The sequence below is a fragment of the Pteropus alecto genome, unplaced genomic scaffold (assembly GCF_000325575.1).
Source record: "Pteropus alecto unplaced genomic scaffold, ASM32557v1 scaffold171, whole genome shotgun sequence".
Classification (NCBI taxonomy): Eukaryota; Metazoa; Chordata; class Mammalia; order Chiroptera; family Pteropodidae; genus Pteropus; species Pteropus alecto.
This window is the reverse complement of record NW_006431925.1, coordinates 5524651-5540313: the sequence shown is the minus strand read 5'-3', so window position 1 is coordinate 5540313 and position 15663 is coordinate 5524651. Positions and strand designations below refer to the sequence as shown.

The 15663-nt window shown below is 39.1% G+C and overlaps 1 protein-coding gene across 4 annotated transcripts in view; it reads right to left on the bottom strand.

The window, feature by feature from the left end:
• Window positions 1–4281: 4281 nt before the first annotated feature.
• NUBPL (nucleotide binding protein like) overlaps window positions 4282–15663 on the bottom strand; it is a 180050-nt gene continuing 168668 nt past the window's right edge. For all 4 annotated transcript variants that reach the window (XM_025043382.1, XM_025043383.1, XM_025043384.1 and 1 more), the window contains 3 exons: window positions 13390–13430; window positions 7372–7471; window positions 4282–4491 (listed from right to left, as the gene is read on the bottom strand). In XM_025043382.1, coding sequence (XP_024899150.1) covers window positions 4297–4491; window positions 7372–7471; window positions 13390–13430 — 336 coding nt within the window. In that variant the 3' untranslated portion in view covers window positions 4282–4296. The remainder of the gene's footprint in view (window positions 4492–7371; window positions 7472–13389; window positions 13431–15663) is intronic.

Genomic DNA, 15663 nt, shown 5'->3' with positions numbered 1-15663 from the left:
GTCGTCCTTCCCTGACCCAGGCAGGGAGGAAAGAGAGCTTGCTAGCTTTAGTCATACTACTGCCTTCCTCCAGAGGTGAGACTGAGAAGGAAAGCACCTTAGGTGGGCTGCTGTGTTTTCATACTCATAAAACTGGTCTTTATAATAGGGTTAAAATCCTAGACCTCTCCAATTTTCGCCATGTGGATACAAGCATTAAAAATGCTTCTCAGGTCACAGTGCTGGTTTCTCCTAGTAGTACCTGCTTCTGTCTGGAAATGTAATGTCAGCCCCAGAAAAACTGTATTTTAAATGATTTCTTCCTGCTTAAGAATGAATCACTAAAGCTTCAGTTGGAACAGAAACAGTTTTCATCTCTGAAACATTCTGCTTTCACTCACCTTTTTGTCCAGTCCTATGGAGAGCAAGTGGGGAAAAAGGTATCGACAATTCCACCCCATTGTTAAGCTCTAAAGCATACCTGTTTTCCCCTCCATCCTACTAAAAGCTGCCTGGGGAGAATAAGGGAGGGTAAAGAGCGCTTCAGCAGGCCGAGTTGAAGAAAGAGAGCTCTCAATGAAAACCACTTTTAAAAGTCTTCACTGGGGTGGCTGAAATTGTTCTCCATGCTCCAAGTGAGAGGGAAACTAGAGGAACAGTTATTAAGAACTACTTGGTAGGGGAGGATTCTAGGAAGACGGCAGTGTGGCAAGCGTAGTTTTCCAGTCTCTCCAAATCACCACATAAAAATAGAACACCAAGATAGCAAAACCAAAAACCAGCGGACAACATTTATAACAAAACTAGATGACAAGGTATCCCACAAATCCCAAAATATAAGTGGGTAGCCCGTTTGTGCAGGAGGAAGGAGAAGAAGCAATGGGGCTTCCGAATTATGGACTCAAGAAAAGAAAAACCACAATAGAGTCAAAAAGTATCACTGGAAAATATGGAGGACCAATTTGAGAACAGCAGCTGAAACTGGGAGATTTTGCCCTTGCCAATGGCAAGTGAGTGGAAGGGGCCTGCAGCAAGAGGGGCTGAATGAGGCCCCTATGAAATCAGGGCTCCCTTCTAGGATGGGGCCCATACTGAGGAGCAGCTGCAATCAAAATTGAGCGAATTAAAACCATAATGAGATATCACCTCACACCTGTCAGAATGGCTATCATCAATAAACCAAAAAACAACAAGTGTTGGTGAGGATGCAGAGAAAAGGGAACCCTCATACACTGTTGCTGGGATTGCAAATTGGTACAGCTGCTATGAAAAACTGTATGGAGGTTTCTCAAAAAGTTAAAAATGGATCTACCTTTTGACCCAGCAATTGCACTTCTGGGTATTTATCCAAAAAAAACTGAGATGATAATTTGTAAAGATTTATGCACTCCAATATTCATGGCAGCACAATTTACAATAGCCAAGATATGGAAGCAACCTAAATGCCCATCAACAGAAGACTGGAAAAGAAATTATGGTTCATTTATACAATGGAATATTACTTAGCCATTAAAAAAAAATGAAATCCTACCGTTAGCAACGACATGGATAGACCTAGAGGTTATTATGCTGAGTGAAATAAGTCAGACAGAGAAAGATAAATACTATATGATTTCACTTATATGCAGAATCTAAAGAAAAAAAAAAGAACAAACTAATCAAAAACAGACTCACAAATATAGTGGACAATTTGGTGACAGACAGGGAAGGGGGGTTGGGAGGCTGGGAGAATGGGGTGACGGGTTAAAGAAATATAAATTAGTAGTTGATAGTTGGTAACAGGGATGGGGAGCACAGCAGAGGGAATGCAGTTAGCATTAATACGTTGGCTAGGTGGAGGGCCAGGGGAGAGAGGGAGCAATTGGGGGAATAGTTTTATGAACTATATAGATGTTTAACCAAGGTACTGTATACTTGAAACTAATTTAAATAAATAATTTTTTAAAAAAATTGAGCAGAATAGGGACAATAGAGACAAAGGGAAGAAAAAATTCAGGCCAAAGTAGAGAAAAGAAACCCAGCCAAGAAAGCTAAGAAAGAAAGCTGCCATATAGTTGAACACTACACAAATATAACCAAAGCGAGGCTCTATTAGGTAAGAAATACTTAAACTCATTCTAAAGTTCAGAAAAACTAATTTTACTAAAAATAACCTATAGAAAAGTATCAAGATAGATATACAAAGTTATTATTTAAAAAAGAAAATAAGGAATTGAATAGCATCCTACAGACAAAGAAAGCATGCCAGAAAAACACATCCACTATATAGAACAAAACTGTAATCTAATACTTCAAAATGAGGTAAAGACATTAAGAAAATGATGGAAGACTTGAAAAAACTCAAAATTAGAAAAACTCAGAAATAGGGTGACAGAACTCATACCAATGGGACACAAAAGAAAAAATTTCAGAAATGAAGAGTAAACTAGAAGGAACATAAGAGCAAATACATATGACAGATAATGTCCTAAGAGAAACAATAGATGCAAAAGAGAAACATCTTTAAAACGAGAGAGAGAGAGAGAGAGAGAGAGAGAGAGAGAGAGAGAGAGAGAAGGAAGGAAGAATTCAAGAGAAAATGAAGAATATTAAAGATATGCAAAGGAGCTCACATGTTTCCGTAAGAGTCCCCATACAAGAAAAGCCAAAGTGAGGAAAAAGAACAAACACAAAAACTATAACTCAAGAAAAAATTTTCTAAAATACAAAAATAAATATATTTGAAACTACATACTGAGAAAAATGCACTATGTACCTAAGAATATCAACCCAGAATGATCAATATGAGACCATATTCAGAAGTGAAGGGATAGAGAGAAAAAATTGCTTGGATGCCTAGAAAAAGAACATGTGAATTATATGGGAAGGAAAATTAGACTGCTATTAGTTTTTTCTCACACAATGCTTTATCACAGAAAGAAATGGAGTAACATATTTAAGATACTCACAGAAAGAAAGTATGAGTCAAGGATATAATAGCCAGCAAGACTCCTTTCACGTATAAAGGGCACAAACTCATCAACATTCAAGGACTCAGGGAACGTTTTTCCCAAGCACCTTTCCTGAGGAGTGAGCTTTAGATAGCCAAGGTGACCAGGGAAACATTGACATAATGTTGATGGCGGGCATTAAATATACACTTTACTTGTGGAACAAAGGGCTAAAAAACAATGTAAACAAAGTACAACTGTTACACAATAGGAAAAGAGCAGATGCAAAATATACGCACGTTTGTGCATATGTATGTGTCTACATACATGTACTTTTCCTAGCTCTGTCCACTGAAAAGGCCTAGCATCAAAAACTAATCCAGTAGCAATAAGCCATCCTAGCACCAGATAGGATTTTAAACTATAATTTCTCACTAAAAGATCCTGGGGCTTAGTAGAGAAATGGTAGATTCCAGGTATAGCCCAGGAAGTATATAAGATCAGCCTAGAACATCTTGTCATATCAGAAAGCAAGAACATCGTTGAAAACTGCTCAGGTCAATTCAAAAGAACTTAGAAGCCGCCTTGCAAAGACTTCCACTGGCCAAAGATGTGATCATTTGAGTTTCAGTAATGATAATAAATGCAATGTATTTAAATGTTTGAAACCTATAAATATGTTTAAAGCCATGAGTTCTAAAAAAAGAATTGGTTATCTTTGAAGTATGACGGAGGACTAATTCATGAGAATTTAGTAAATAAAGGGAAAGAACCAAACATTTATTATGCATCTCTTTATAAATTTATTCAAATAAATGGAAAGAAAATAATGGAATTAGAATAGCATCATTTTGCAAACCCTAATGAATTAATAGATGTAGACATTAAGAAAGCTGTTTCTATGAAAAAAAAAAAGAGAGAGAGTGAGAAAGACAACCAGATATCATGAGCTTCCTATGATCTTGCCAAACACCATCTAGAATCTTGCCAAAGGGAGTAAACATGAGTCTGATTCAGTGTCTATATCCAGTTGCCAAATTTCAGAAAATATAAGGACAGGGGAATGTGTTCTATTGCACGAAGAGACTACAATCAGCAAAATCCAGATTTTGAGAAATACTAAATGTTAAATAGCTTGGATTCTTCCACATAAATTTACGGGAAAAGAAAAGGATTGAGAGGGAATCTGTAAGTTAAAAGAAACTTAAAGACACATCAAATTTTAAAAATGAGCAAGCTAAACTAGAGTGCTCAGGATGTAAACATACAGGATAACACGATAAAAATGCAGCAAAGTGATTATGATCAAGTCAGGAATGGTTACTTTCATGGGGAAGGTGGGGCTTCTGGATGGTTATATTAGTCAGGGTCCTCCAGAGAAAGAGAACTAATAGGATATGCATGAATTATATAAGACATTTATCATAGGAATTGGCTCACGTGATTGTGGAGGCTGAGAAGTCCCACGGTCAGCCATCTGTACGCTGGACAACCAGCAAAGTGGGTGGTGTAATTCAGTCCGAGTCCAAAGGCCTGGGAATTGGGGCGCCAATGGTATAAGTCCTGGTCCGAGTCCAAAAGCCTGAGAAACAGGAGCACTAATGTCAGAGGGCAGAAGAAGATGAATGTCTCAGCTCAAGCAGAGAGCAAATCTGCCCCTCCTCCATCTTTTTGTTCTATTTGGTCCCTGAATGGATTGGATAATGCCCATCCCCGTTGGTGAAAGTGATCTTTACTCAGTCTACTGACTCAAATGCTAATCTCTCCCAGAAACATCCTCACAGACACACCCAGAATTAATATTTTACCAGCTATCTAGGTATCCCTTAGCCCAGTCAAGGTGCCACATAAAATTAACCACCACAGTGAGTAAGAAAGTTCTATTTCCTGACTTGGCAGTGATCTCAAGAATGTTCACGTCGGAATAATTCATTAAGCCATACAATTGTTTTGTATTGTTTCTGTATTTGTGCTTTGTTTTATAATAATATTATTATGTTACTATAATAATAGCCCACCTGAAAGGGCTCCCCCACCCTCTGTGGATGGATAGACCGGTGTTAGGTCAGGAGACGGGAGCAATCCCCAACAGTGTTGTCTAACTGGGAAGCAAGACTGTCCTTCCCAGGATGCTGATAAACCACCAGCACATTCTTTGATTTTCCTTACCTTGTGAGAAAGATCAATGGACTCTCCTGAGAAAACTATTAATTAATATACTGTATAATTATTGTTTTTTATGTCAGGAGATATGTAAAAAGGGTTTTAACTCAGATAGGTCAGGAAAGCTCAAACTAATTTTGCAGATACCTTTTGAAAGCAGTTATAAGTAGATGGGGATTGGAAAGGTGGGGGCGGTATGACCTTCTGGAAAAAGCAGCAGACCTTGGTCTTTACTGTCAAATCCTGTTTCACCCAGAGCTGTGGTCAATTCAACTGAGTGTACTGTGCTACAGTCATCTAATTCTTGATGATTTAATGGCTTTTAAAAATCTATAAAACAGAAACATTTACCCAATTAAAAAGAAAGTTTCCCATTACGAAAAGCTTATTAGCCACTAGAATAGATTACTAAAGGAAGTTCTGCTGTCTCCTTACCATCTATTCAGAAATCTATCTATTCAGAATCCCCTAGGTGCAGATACACGTATAAACAGGTTCAACAGATGTCTGTGGGTATCTCCCAGGGACATTATGATTCCATGGTTCCATCACTGCCCAGGTGGGAAGGCAGAAGAGCATGGTGGGTGAAACACACACACATGCCAGAAAGATTAGAGTTTAAGTCCTGGCCTTTGTCGTTTACAAACTCTGTGACATTGAGCAAATTAATTAACCTCTCCAAATGTTTATTTCCTCATACGTAGACTGAGAATAGTAATCACAACTCTTTCATTAGGTTGTTGTGACGACTGAATGTAATGATGGATGTAAAGGGCAAAATACCTGACATCCACAAAAGCTCACTAGGTGTGAGCTATTATCATTATTATTAACATAATCATCATCACCAGGAGGGTTATGAAGAAACAAAATACATTAAGATCAGTGGTTCTCCAAGTGTAGTTGCCAAACCAGCAGCATCTGTGTCACCTGGGATTTCTTAGAAGTGCAGCACCCTCCCACCCCAGTCTCCAACCCCAGACTTACTGTGTTGGAATCTCTGGTGCAGGGCCCAGAGATTTTAACAAGCCTTACACTAATTCCAGGCACACCAGAGTTTGAAAACCACTGATCTAATACCATTATCTGTTGAAGCCTCTTACAAACTTTCATAACCAGAGAGCTTGAATTTTTTAGGAAGACTGCTAAAATTCTGCTTTTTTATCAACTGAGAACAATAAACTTGGAATCTAGCCTTGATTCTATCAGCCAGTGATGCTGAAGAGAGAGAATCCCACTGTCTGCTGCCCCACTAGAGCCTTTTCAGTACATTGAAGGAAAGATCGTGGTTTATCATCTATGTGTTCCCTAGCATCTCACACCCTGCCTGACAGATTGTAGACACTTGATAAAAATTCATTGTCTGAATAATGAATGAAGAGTTAGAGGAATGGCTAGAGATGATTATATCATTCAACTAGGAGATAAATTCACATCTAAGGTAATCTAACTTAGGATTTTGTTTAAAAAATGCTTGCTTGCTAAAACTCAGGGACATTTATTTGCTTGGCTTAGTCAGCAACTTAAACATATTTCATTAAAGTCTATGACTTCCAACTGAAATTGTGGAAAAGGATTAATAGTGATTTTAAAACCTCAAATTCCCAATGAAAGTAAATTTGGGACAGTAATCAATCCTTGGGTTAAAGAGGTAACCAAAAGAAAACAAACAGACAGAAAATTTTTTAGTCGTTTCAAATCTAATTCTGAGGCTAGATCCTGGAAAGAAAGAGAGGGAAATTATTTTTCTGTGGTAGATGCATAAATGATTGTTTATATCCTGAAGGATGACAAAATCCAGATTAATTAAAGGAAGATAAATAAACTGAATATAACTTATTAAGGAAGGAAATTATAAAAGTCTTGTTTTAGGAATATTTCAATAATTCTATATTTTAAATAATCTGTATCTCTCATTAAACACAACCAGGTTAAAGCTTAATTAATATATTCTAAAGTAAGCAGCAGTCATATTATCAAGTTGAAGTACCACGTATTCATATAGAAAAATATATCTTCCCTTAAGGATTAGTACATAAAACTAGCAACTACAATTCCAAGAGGCATAGAAAAATTAAATGCAGTTTGGCACCCACCCACACCTACAGACTGTATAGAAAAATATTAAAGTAATAAAAAATTGTCAGAAGCAGTAATGCCAGGATCATCAATATTTATTTTGTTTCTTGTATTCGACCATCTATTAGTATGAATAGTGCTCAGTAAACATGAACGATTTTATCAGTATTCTCAGCAAAATATATCTGGTTTCATCAATGTAAAATCTATTGCCACCAACCTTGCAAGTTTGGTCTCCTGGCCCAGGGCCAACCACCACTCTTGGAGATAGGGCGCAGAGAATGAATGAAAAGCATATATTATCTGGAGCAGCTCTGTACCTTAGAGAAAAAGAAAAAGAAAACTGGGTGACTAAGAGCGATTCCTTGGTGGCACTTGAGAAATAATGTAGAGTTAACTAATGAATTAATAGGAAAACTGGACCTATCATTTTTTAACTTTTGGTTTAGGAATAATGGGAGACCCTCAGGCACTGAAGGGACACCATCCATTAACTTGTAAGTAGGCTGAAGAGGATAAGGGATTCCCAAAGAGCTTAACTTACTCTCAAGGAGAGCTTACTAACTCATTCATTCATTCATTCATTCATTCATTTCTCGGTAATTCTCAGTTTTAGATGCACTTTAAAATTTAAAAATTAGGACAATTTACTTGTGCATTTTTCTACCAACTCTTTTTTGGTGATTGCAAACTCTTCAAAGATTTCATTCTTGTAGAACATTTAGAGGACCTCTCTTATACCTTCAATCTCTCTGAAATTGGTGAAAATACTTCTAAAGTGTTCCTTTTAAAATTTCAGTGTCCTCCCCCTTAATTATTTCCTCTGAAACTGTCATTTATACCTCATAGCAGTGGTGTTCATGACTGTGCAATAATGGGGGCGGGGGGAGGAGGAAATCACAAAACCCTTTATTTTAAAAAGTCATGTGCCACCTGAATCTTTGCACAGTAAAGGAGAAAATAAATTTCCAATACTGAAATTAGGGAATCTAGGAGCTGAAGGATGCAAAAGGTACCTAAGAAAGAACAAAATGCATCAACCTCCACCAGGATACAATGACACCCAAAGCTTTACCTGCAGTCTAGCCTCCTTTCTGAGCTGCAGGCTGGAAACCGAGCTGCCTTCCTGACACTGTCACTCTGATGGTACAGAGATCTGCAAGGCCTGTTTCAAAGGCTCAGCGTAGAGGCCGTGTGCCTGTACATGCGCACACACACGCATTCTGCATTTGCCATCATGAATTCATGATATAGTCTTTTAAGAGCGGGCCTTTGTTGTCGTATACCTGAAACTAATATAATATTGTATGTCAACTATAATTGAAAAAAATAAAAATATAAAAAAGAAAAGGAAAGTAAAAAGAGTGGGCCTTTGTGTGGGAAATGAGTCTGGTTCTCAGTCTAGAGACAGACTAGGGAGATGTCTCAGCATGCATTTACTCCCGTGTCTGTTTCTGATGCCAATCCATGTTGCAAATGGCTGCTGATAATTCCAGACCCTCCCAGACGCCTGCAGCATAATGAGGAGCTGTCCTCACTACCCTCTACCCTTGCTGGCTAGCATTTGAAGGAGCAATCACATTATATGCTTAGATTAACTGATGAATAAACAGACAGATCTTTTTGAGGAAACTTATTTAATAGTTCTGTAGAAATTATGCACTTAACCAAACAGTAAAACTGGTGGTTGGTAACTTTAGAGGTGTATTCCATACACTATTAGCTCACCAATGTCTGAATCCCTTCGTTTGGGATGAACTTCAGACCATCAACAATTAGACAAAGATGGCAAGAGAGTACAGCACAGAGACAAATAGATTGCTGACACTGCCATAAGCTGGGCCCTATCGCCAATGTGTGTAAGGATTCCTGTTACAACAAGGGCCTTTTCAGTTACACATGATAAATCCCCTCTCGTTCAAATAACAGATTGGGTGATCAGCACTGTTCTTTTTGTCTTAGCAACTTATAAGATGAAAAATGAAATCACAGGGCCTAGAGGGTAGGGAGTAAGTCAAGCTGTATGGTTGAGGCCTAATAAACGCCCTTAAGAGGTCACAATGTTCCACAGGCACCCAAGACTTAACAGGGCCAAAAACACTGATCACCTCCCTTCTAAGACAATCTGTTCCTCTTCCTATTGCCACCTCTCCGTGACTGGTACCATCTGCCCAACCACATCCAGACATCTTGTCCTGCCATTTCTAAATCCTGCTTAGGTTTACCACCCCAAGTTGTTGGGTCAGATGTAGGAGTTGAAAGTGGACATTTAGCAAGGGGGCAAGCTGAAAGATGGAATGGACTACCATTCAGAGGGCAGGTGCAGTCAGGAGGCAGGTGGTAATGACCTCTGTCCTTCAAAGAGTAGGCTAATCATTTCTGTCCTAGAGTATGTGTGTCTAGAGGAAATCCAAACTGAATCTCCTACTCTACAGAGACCAAACCTTTTGAAATACTTTTTGTACAGCTTCTTGGTACGCCAGTACATCAGTGTGTGTATGGAAGTCTTCTTGGAGATCTGTAATTGCTGCAAGCATCAGCTGGCTGCTGAGAGACTAGTAGTAAGAACTACAGGGTGCCATGTCAGATGTGGAGCCATCAGCGCCCCGAGGAACTCTGCAGTTTCTGAACAGCCATGTTATCTGGCTGAGCTACAGGTATAGAAACAGAATGTAAGGCTCTCAAGCCACTGCCACCCCTTCCTCCCTGTGTAGAGCAGCCACCAGAAGATGTGACCTTGAGGGGTGTAAAAGTCAAACCCAGCATGCTAAGTCCAAACTGAGCCACTGATTAAAGAGACAAAGTGAAAAATGGAAGGTAGAGAATGAGAAAACAGGGCAAGTAATCAAGGCACCAGGAAAGTCGAGACTGAGAAGAGGCAGAGTTGCTCTGAATGAATTCTGAAGACAAAGTGTAAATGCCTGTTGGGCTCTTTATCCACTCCCAGTAGTCTCTTATGGTACATGTCATTCAAATGGTTCAAACAGGGAGGAAAGCAGCAAGTTGAGGTGACTCTTGGTCAAAACTCACGATTTTCACTAGGTACTAATAGTTAAGCTCATCTGCAGAGAGAGAGAGAGAGACTGAAATCGGTAAGGAGCTTCACAGAAGCATTGAGGTCTCAAACAGCCTCTGTGGGAATGGAGAGAGAGTTGACTAGGGACACACAAGCAGTGCCCAGCAGCCCTGAGGGCCCCGTTGAGGCCGGAGACTGCACATTTGGTCTCCACTTGGGGGCGTGGTTTTCTTCATTGTTGCTGAGCGGTTTCAGGAGAGGAAGCAGATTGTAGGCGTGACACAAATTTAGGCATTAACAAACTGCTCTAGTGGTTGCACAACAGGGTAAGGGAGTGAGGGAGAAACAAATGAAGCCATTCACTGTGTACATCTAAGTTAGCTAAGAAAAAAAGGTGTGACAGTTAATTTTATGTTTCAGCTGGGCTGGGCTGTGGTGCTCAGGTATTTGGTCAAACATTATTCTGGATGTTTCTGTGAGGCTGTTTTGGATGAGATTAACATTTAAATCAATGGACTTCAGTAAAGCAGATTGCCCTCCATAATGAAAGTGGGTCACATCCAATCAGTTGAAGGCCTGAATAGAACAAAAGACTGACCTTCCCTGAGTAAGAGGAAATTCTGCCAATGGACAGCCTTTCAATGTGAACCACAACATCAGATCTTCCATGGGTCTTCAGCCTGCGGGCACATCTGCAGGCTTTAGACTTGTCGGCTTCTATAATTGTGAGAGCCAATTCCTTAAAATCTCAATCTCTCTCTCTCTCTCTCCCTCTCCACACATACATACACACACGCACATATACACAAACACAATAGGACATCTATGTACATATATAGATATAGACATTTTATAATTAGTTATACCTTACTGGTTCTATTTCTCTGAAGAACCCTACTACAGAAGGTAAGTCTGGAGAGAGAAGGACCAGGTAAAGCGACATCAAGAAGTCTTGACAGAAGTTCAGTGAGGCTAATAGAATGCAGAAACAGGAAGGATGGTAAACCACTACATTCAGAGTTAGGAGGGTTTCAGATTTCAAATGCGGAGTATATATGAATGAGAACAAAGTCAGAGGAGTGGAGGTAGAGAATGTAGGAACTAAAAAAGCCTTTGAGGTTCAGGTGCTAGCCGGTCCATCCACACGCACATTGGAACAGTGCACTCAGCTTGAGCGTGGGCTTGGAACAGAGAGAGAAAACTGTGATCCAGGATGTCAGTAGAGAGGGAGGGCTGCCCGCTAACGTTATTCAATGGCTCCTTATCATCATCAGGGAAAGTCCAGCTCCTTCACATGGCGGGAAGCCCTTCCCAGTTCATCTCTGTTCAGCCCCAGCCCAGCCTCAGCCACACTGACTTTTTTGCCTGTGGTCTGGAAGCTGACTAAACTCTTGGCCTTCAAGCCTTTGCGCACTCATTTTTCTGTCCCTTCTTGAAAGAGCAATCCACTTCTTGCTCTACCACTCTCTTGCAGCCTCAAACGAAGCCAAAAAGCATTCTCATCTTGACAAGCACTCCTAAAAAACCAAAGACCGTCTCGGCAAGTCTCTTAAATAGTCAGGACAATTTCTTCCATGCTCGGTGATTAGCTATACATTGAATGAAGCAAACTGCACTTTTCTGTGGAACTGCAGGTTCTACAGATCCTTTAAAAAATTTCAGGCTGCTCAATCTAAATCATAGCCCAGGAGCTTTCTAGGTTTAATTCAGGTAGCATCAGAGAACTGTTTTAATTATTTGCAAAGATGAAAATGAGCCTATGACAGGTGGCAACAGGTGGACCTCGCAGCTCTTTTTCTTTGCATACCCTCGTCCTTTGCATCTGTCAGATTGCCAGTTTTAATATTTAGTGCAGATATATGCTTTTTGCATTGATCTCTTTTCCTATTTTTGATTTTTCCCCTACAGCCTCTCTTAAATTTACTGCTTTATTTAAAAAATGATAAATAAAATATGAGCCTAGTTTTAACTTTTAAAGCATGAGGTAGTTCAATAATTAGAAGAGTGGATGGATGTTAATCAGTTATACTTGATTCTAACTGATACCTGGATCAGAGGCTCTGGCAGTAAACTTTAAGGAGCCAGGAGCTCTGATCTCTTTCCTCGGCCTGAGAAAAATTCACCCGTTTGCCTCACTTTCTTCCCTCCATAAAGATTGTATGGGGGTGGGGAGGAACATTAGGGTACAAGAGTGACTCCATTCCAAGTGGTCACCCTTGCATGTTTGCTCATCTTCCCAAACCATTGTCTCCAAGTTCTCCCTAGTAATGCAGACAACAGCATCATTATGCAGCCACACCGAGGGGCCAGTCTTCTACAGGTAACCCTTCTTTTCACAATTAAGCGAGCTGCAGCTCTTAATGGCAGAAATAAAGAATCCTTCCCCCTCCTACTTTCTAAATACTCACGTTCCTTAATAAACTTGACCTCCTTCACTGTGAAATTGGAAACAGCCTTTTCCTGATGACCAGATGGCCCAGCAAATTTAATCACTTCAAGCATTCCATGTTTCCTCTCCACTACCTTCCATGGTGAGGAAATCAAGAGGCAAACTCCTTATTCCTCCCAGATGCCAACCACTCTTGAGTGTTACCCCCAATCATTATTTAAAAAAAAAAAAAACAGAACAATAAAGTTCAAAGAAAATATTTCTTTAAAGCTATAAAATAAAACAAACTTTCAGAGGAGGGTAATAGTAAATAAATAAAAAAATGAATCAAAATTATTTCTGATTAATATTTAATTCAATAAGAATGCCACTTAACATTTATTCTAATTTATCTGGTACAGTTGTTTGATTTAAATTTCTCTTCAAATTCATGTCTAGTACTCCAGAGAGTAAAGCGAAAAAAATTCTGATGAATAATGTAGGGCACTCTGAATAGAATTTTACCCACAGCAGTTGATATCCACTTAATACAGTGGGCTGGCTATTCCAGCTCATAAAAGCTTAACATGATTACTGAGTTTCTTTGGGTAAACAGTTGGCCTTCCATACCTGCAGATTTTGCATTCAAGCATTCGACTGACTACAGATGGAAAATACCACTTTTGATCCATGGTTGGGAATCCATGGATGTGGAAGGCCAACTTTCTGCATCATTCTACATCATTTTATATAAAGAACTTGAGCATCCACGGATTTTGGTATCCACAGGGGGCCCTGGAACCAATCCCCCACGGACACCTAGCAATGACTATATGTTCCTTTAACAGTCTTACCTAGGCAAATTTATTGAATCTTCTAAACCTGTTTCTTCCACCTGAAAAAAAAAAATGGGTACCTTAGGCTTTCCAAAAAATATAGGGAAATTCATGTTGGTAAGGTACTTTCCAGAACAGATAAACTGACTACACAAAAGGTAATTATTCCCATAGTTCAGTCTCTCACATCAACCCTTTCCCTTTCTTCAAACCAATTTTGGAGAAGGTGACGCATGCTCTTATTTATATGGAAATTGATAACTCCTTTATTTATTGATTAAAATAACATGTTAAGGTTGCTATGAATTGTCAAGACAATTAGTTTGCAACAAGGATTTGTATTAACAGAGCTGGGAAGTGAAATCAAGACTAAAGTGGCAGCACCTATTCTGCATTTGGAAAATATGCTCTTAGAAAATATGCAAACAAGTCACAGACATACTTGTTTCTAAAAGCTTGGGACACTAAAGCATTCTAAGAAGTATGACAATAAAGCTATCATTCAGAAATAAAAATGGATTGTACAGGTTCCAGCCCAAACACTTAGATGGCATATTTTCCTATCCTTACAATACTTCGTTTCATAAAAAAGCAACTTGACTAAATAGCTTCTGTGTCCTAGTCTTTACTAACAGGAAGTAGTTATTATGAATCTTTATTTTTTATATTTGTTGTAAAATGTAATTAATCAGAAGCCTCAGATAGATCCAAAAAGCTTGTTTATATAAAAATTCTTCCCTAGAAAGGATAAGAAGCCTCCCTGATTCAATAGAAAACAATTACTTGCTAATTCAAGATAGTAAAAACTTTCTCTCCACCATAAAAAAAACATAAATAAAAAGTTTTGATGTTTTTGTTTATTGGTGATTTTATGTACACTATTTATAAAAATTGGTGAGAAAGAATAAATAATGTCAACTGTTTCAAGCAACAGTCTGAATGCTAATTAAAAAGTAAGGAGATAGTTTCGGAGCAATGTTTTTTTTTTCCCTCCACAAAACGATCAATTTGAACTAGAGGGCCACAGAATATCTATATTAAAACTTTATAGTCAGTAAAAGAAACATTTCCTTGGTGCAAAGGAACAAACATCACCCAACATTCCCTCTAAATTCTTTGGCAAAGAAAATAGGGTGTAATAGGGAAAAAGAAGAATTCCTAAAATAAACTTTATGCAATCACAGGAAGCATTTAGATCCCTTTTTTCCTCCGCTTGCAGGAAAATGAAACAATCTCTGGGACACAGGAAATAACACAAGTGTTAGAAAATCCCTGTGGTATGAGATAAAAAAAAACGTCAAGTGGATCTCTTCTGAGTCCCATAAATGACGTAAAGGACAACAGATGGTCAAAGACTCAGGCACCTCAACAAGAAGTAATTGATTTATACTGGTGAGAGTGACGACTCCATTTGAGGTTCAGGAAAATAGGACAGCAGAGAGTCACATACACAACATTACAATTGATACATCTGCACACAACTAGCTCCTGGCCTCATTTTGGCAAAAAGAGCAACTGCAAGAAGAATGCTGATGGCAAGAAGTGTGGAAGGAAGAAAGCATTGAGGGAGAGAAGAAGAAAAAGTGGATAGGACTATTTTATTTTAGATTGCCAGCAGATTCTACTACAAATTAGTAAAAATATGGGCATGTCAATAACTGGGACAATTTAAGAAAAATCAACAATTCATAACTGTGGATATAATATTATATACATAAGCAAAAATTCATATCATAATATCTTTGGGTAAAAGAAAAGTTTATAACGTTTCATTCAATTTAATTATAAGTGTCAGAATAATAAATCCTGGGTATTGAAAAAACAATGGCATTGATGATAGAGGCTCTGTTTATCACTCTGGCGACCAAATAAAGTTGTGATGGAAACAAGGAGCAGCAGCAAGGAAAAATTGTCTGGGATGAATAAGCCATACAACTAGGGAGAAATCCAAGAAGGAGCCCTGCAATGGCAGAAGGTAGGACGGGCCGAGGACACAGGGCTGCCCAGTCCCAAGAGGCTGAGACGGAGGGGAGACTGTCCCAAAAGGCTGAGTGAGAAGGAGGGTACGGCAGAGGCAGACGCCCATTAAAGGGGCCGCATCCACAACTGATTTTTGCGGTGATGGACTTGCTCGCTCTGAGCACCAGTGCCGATTTGCCTATGTGCAGGGGACACCAGGGACTTACAAGGAGACACTATCAGAGTGAGGGCCAAGGAGAGACTTGCTCAGTACAGAAGTGCCAACAGTATCCATTGTTCCCTGTTGAGCCCTCCCGCCTAACAGTGCATGGA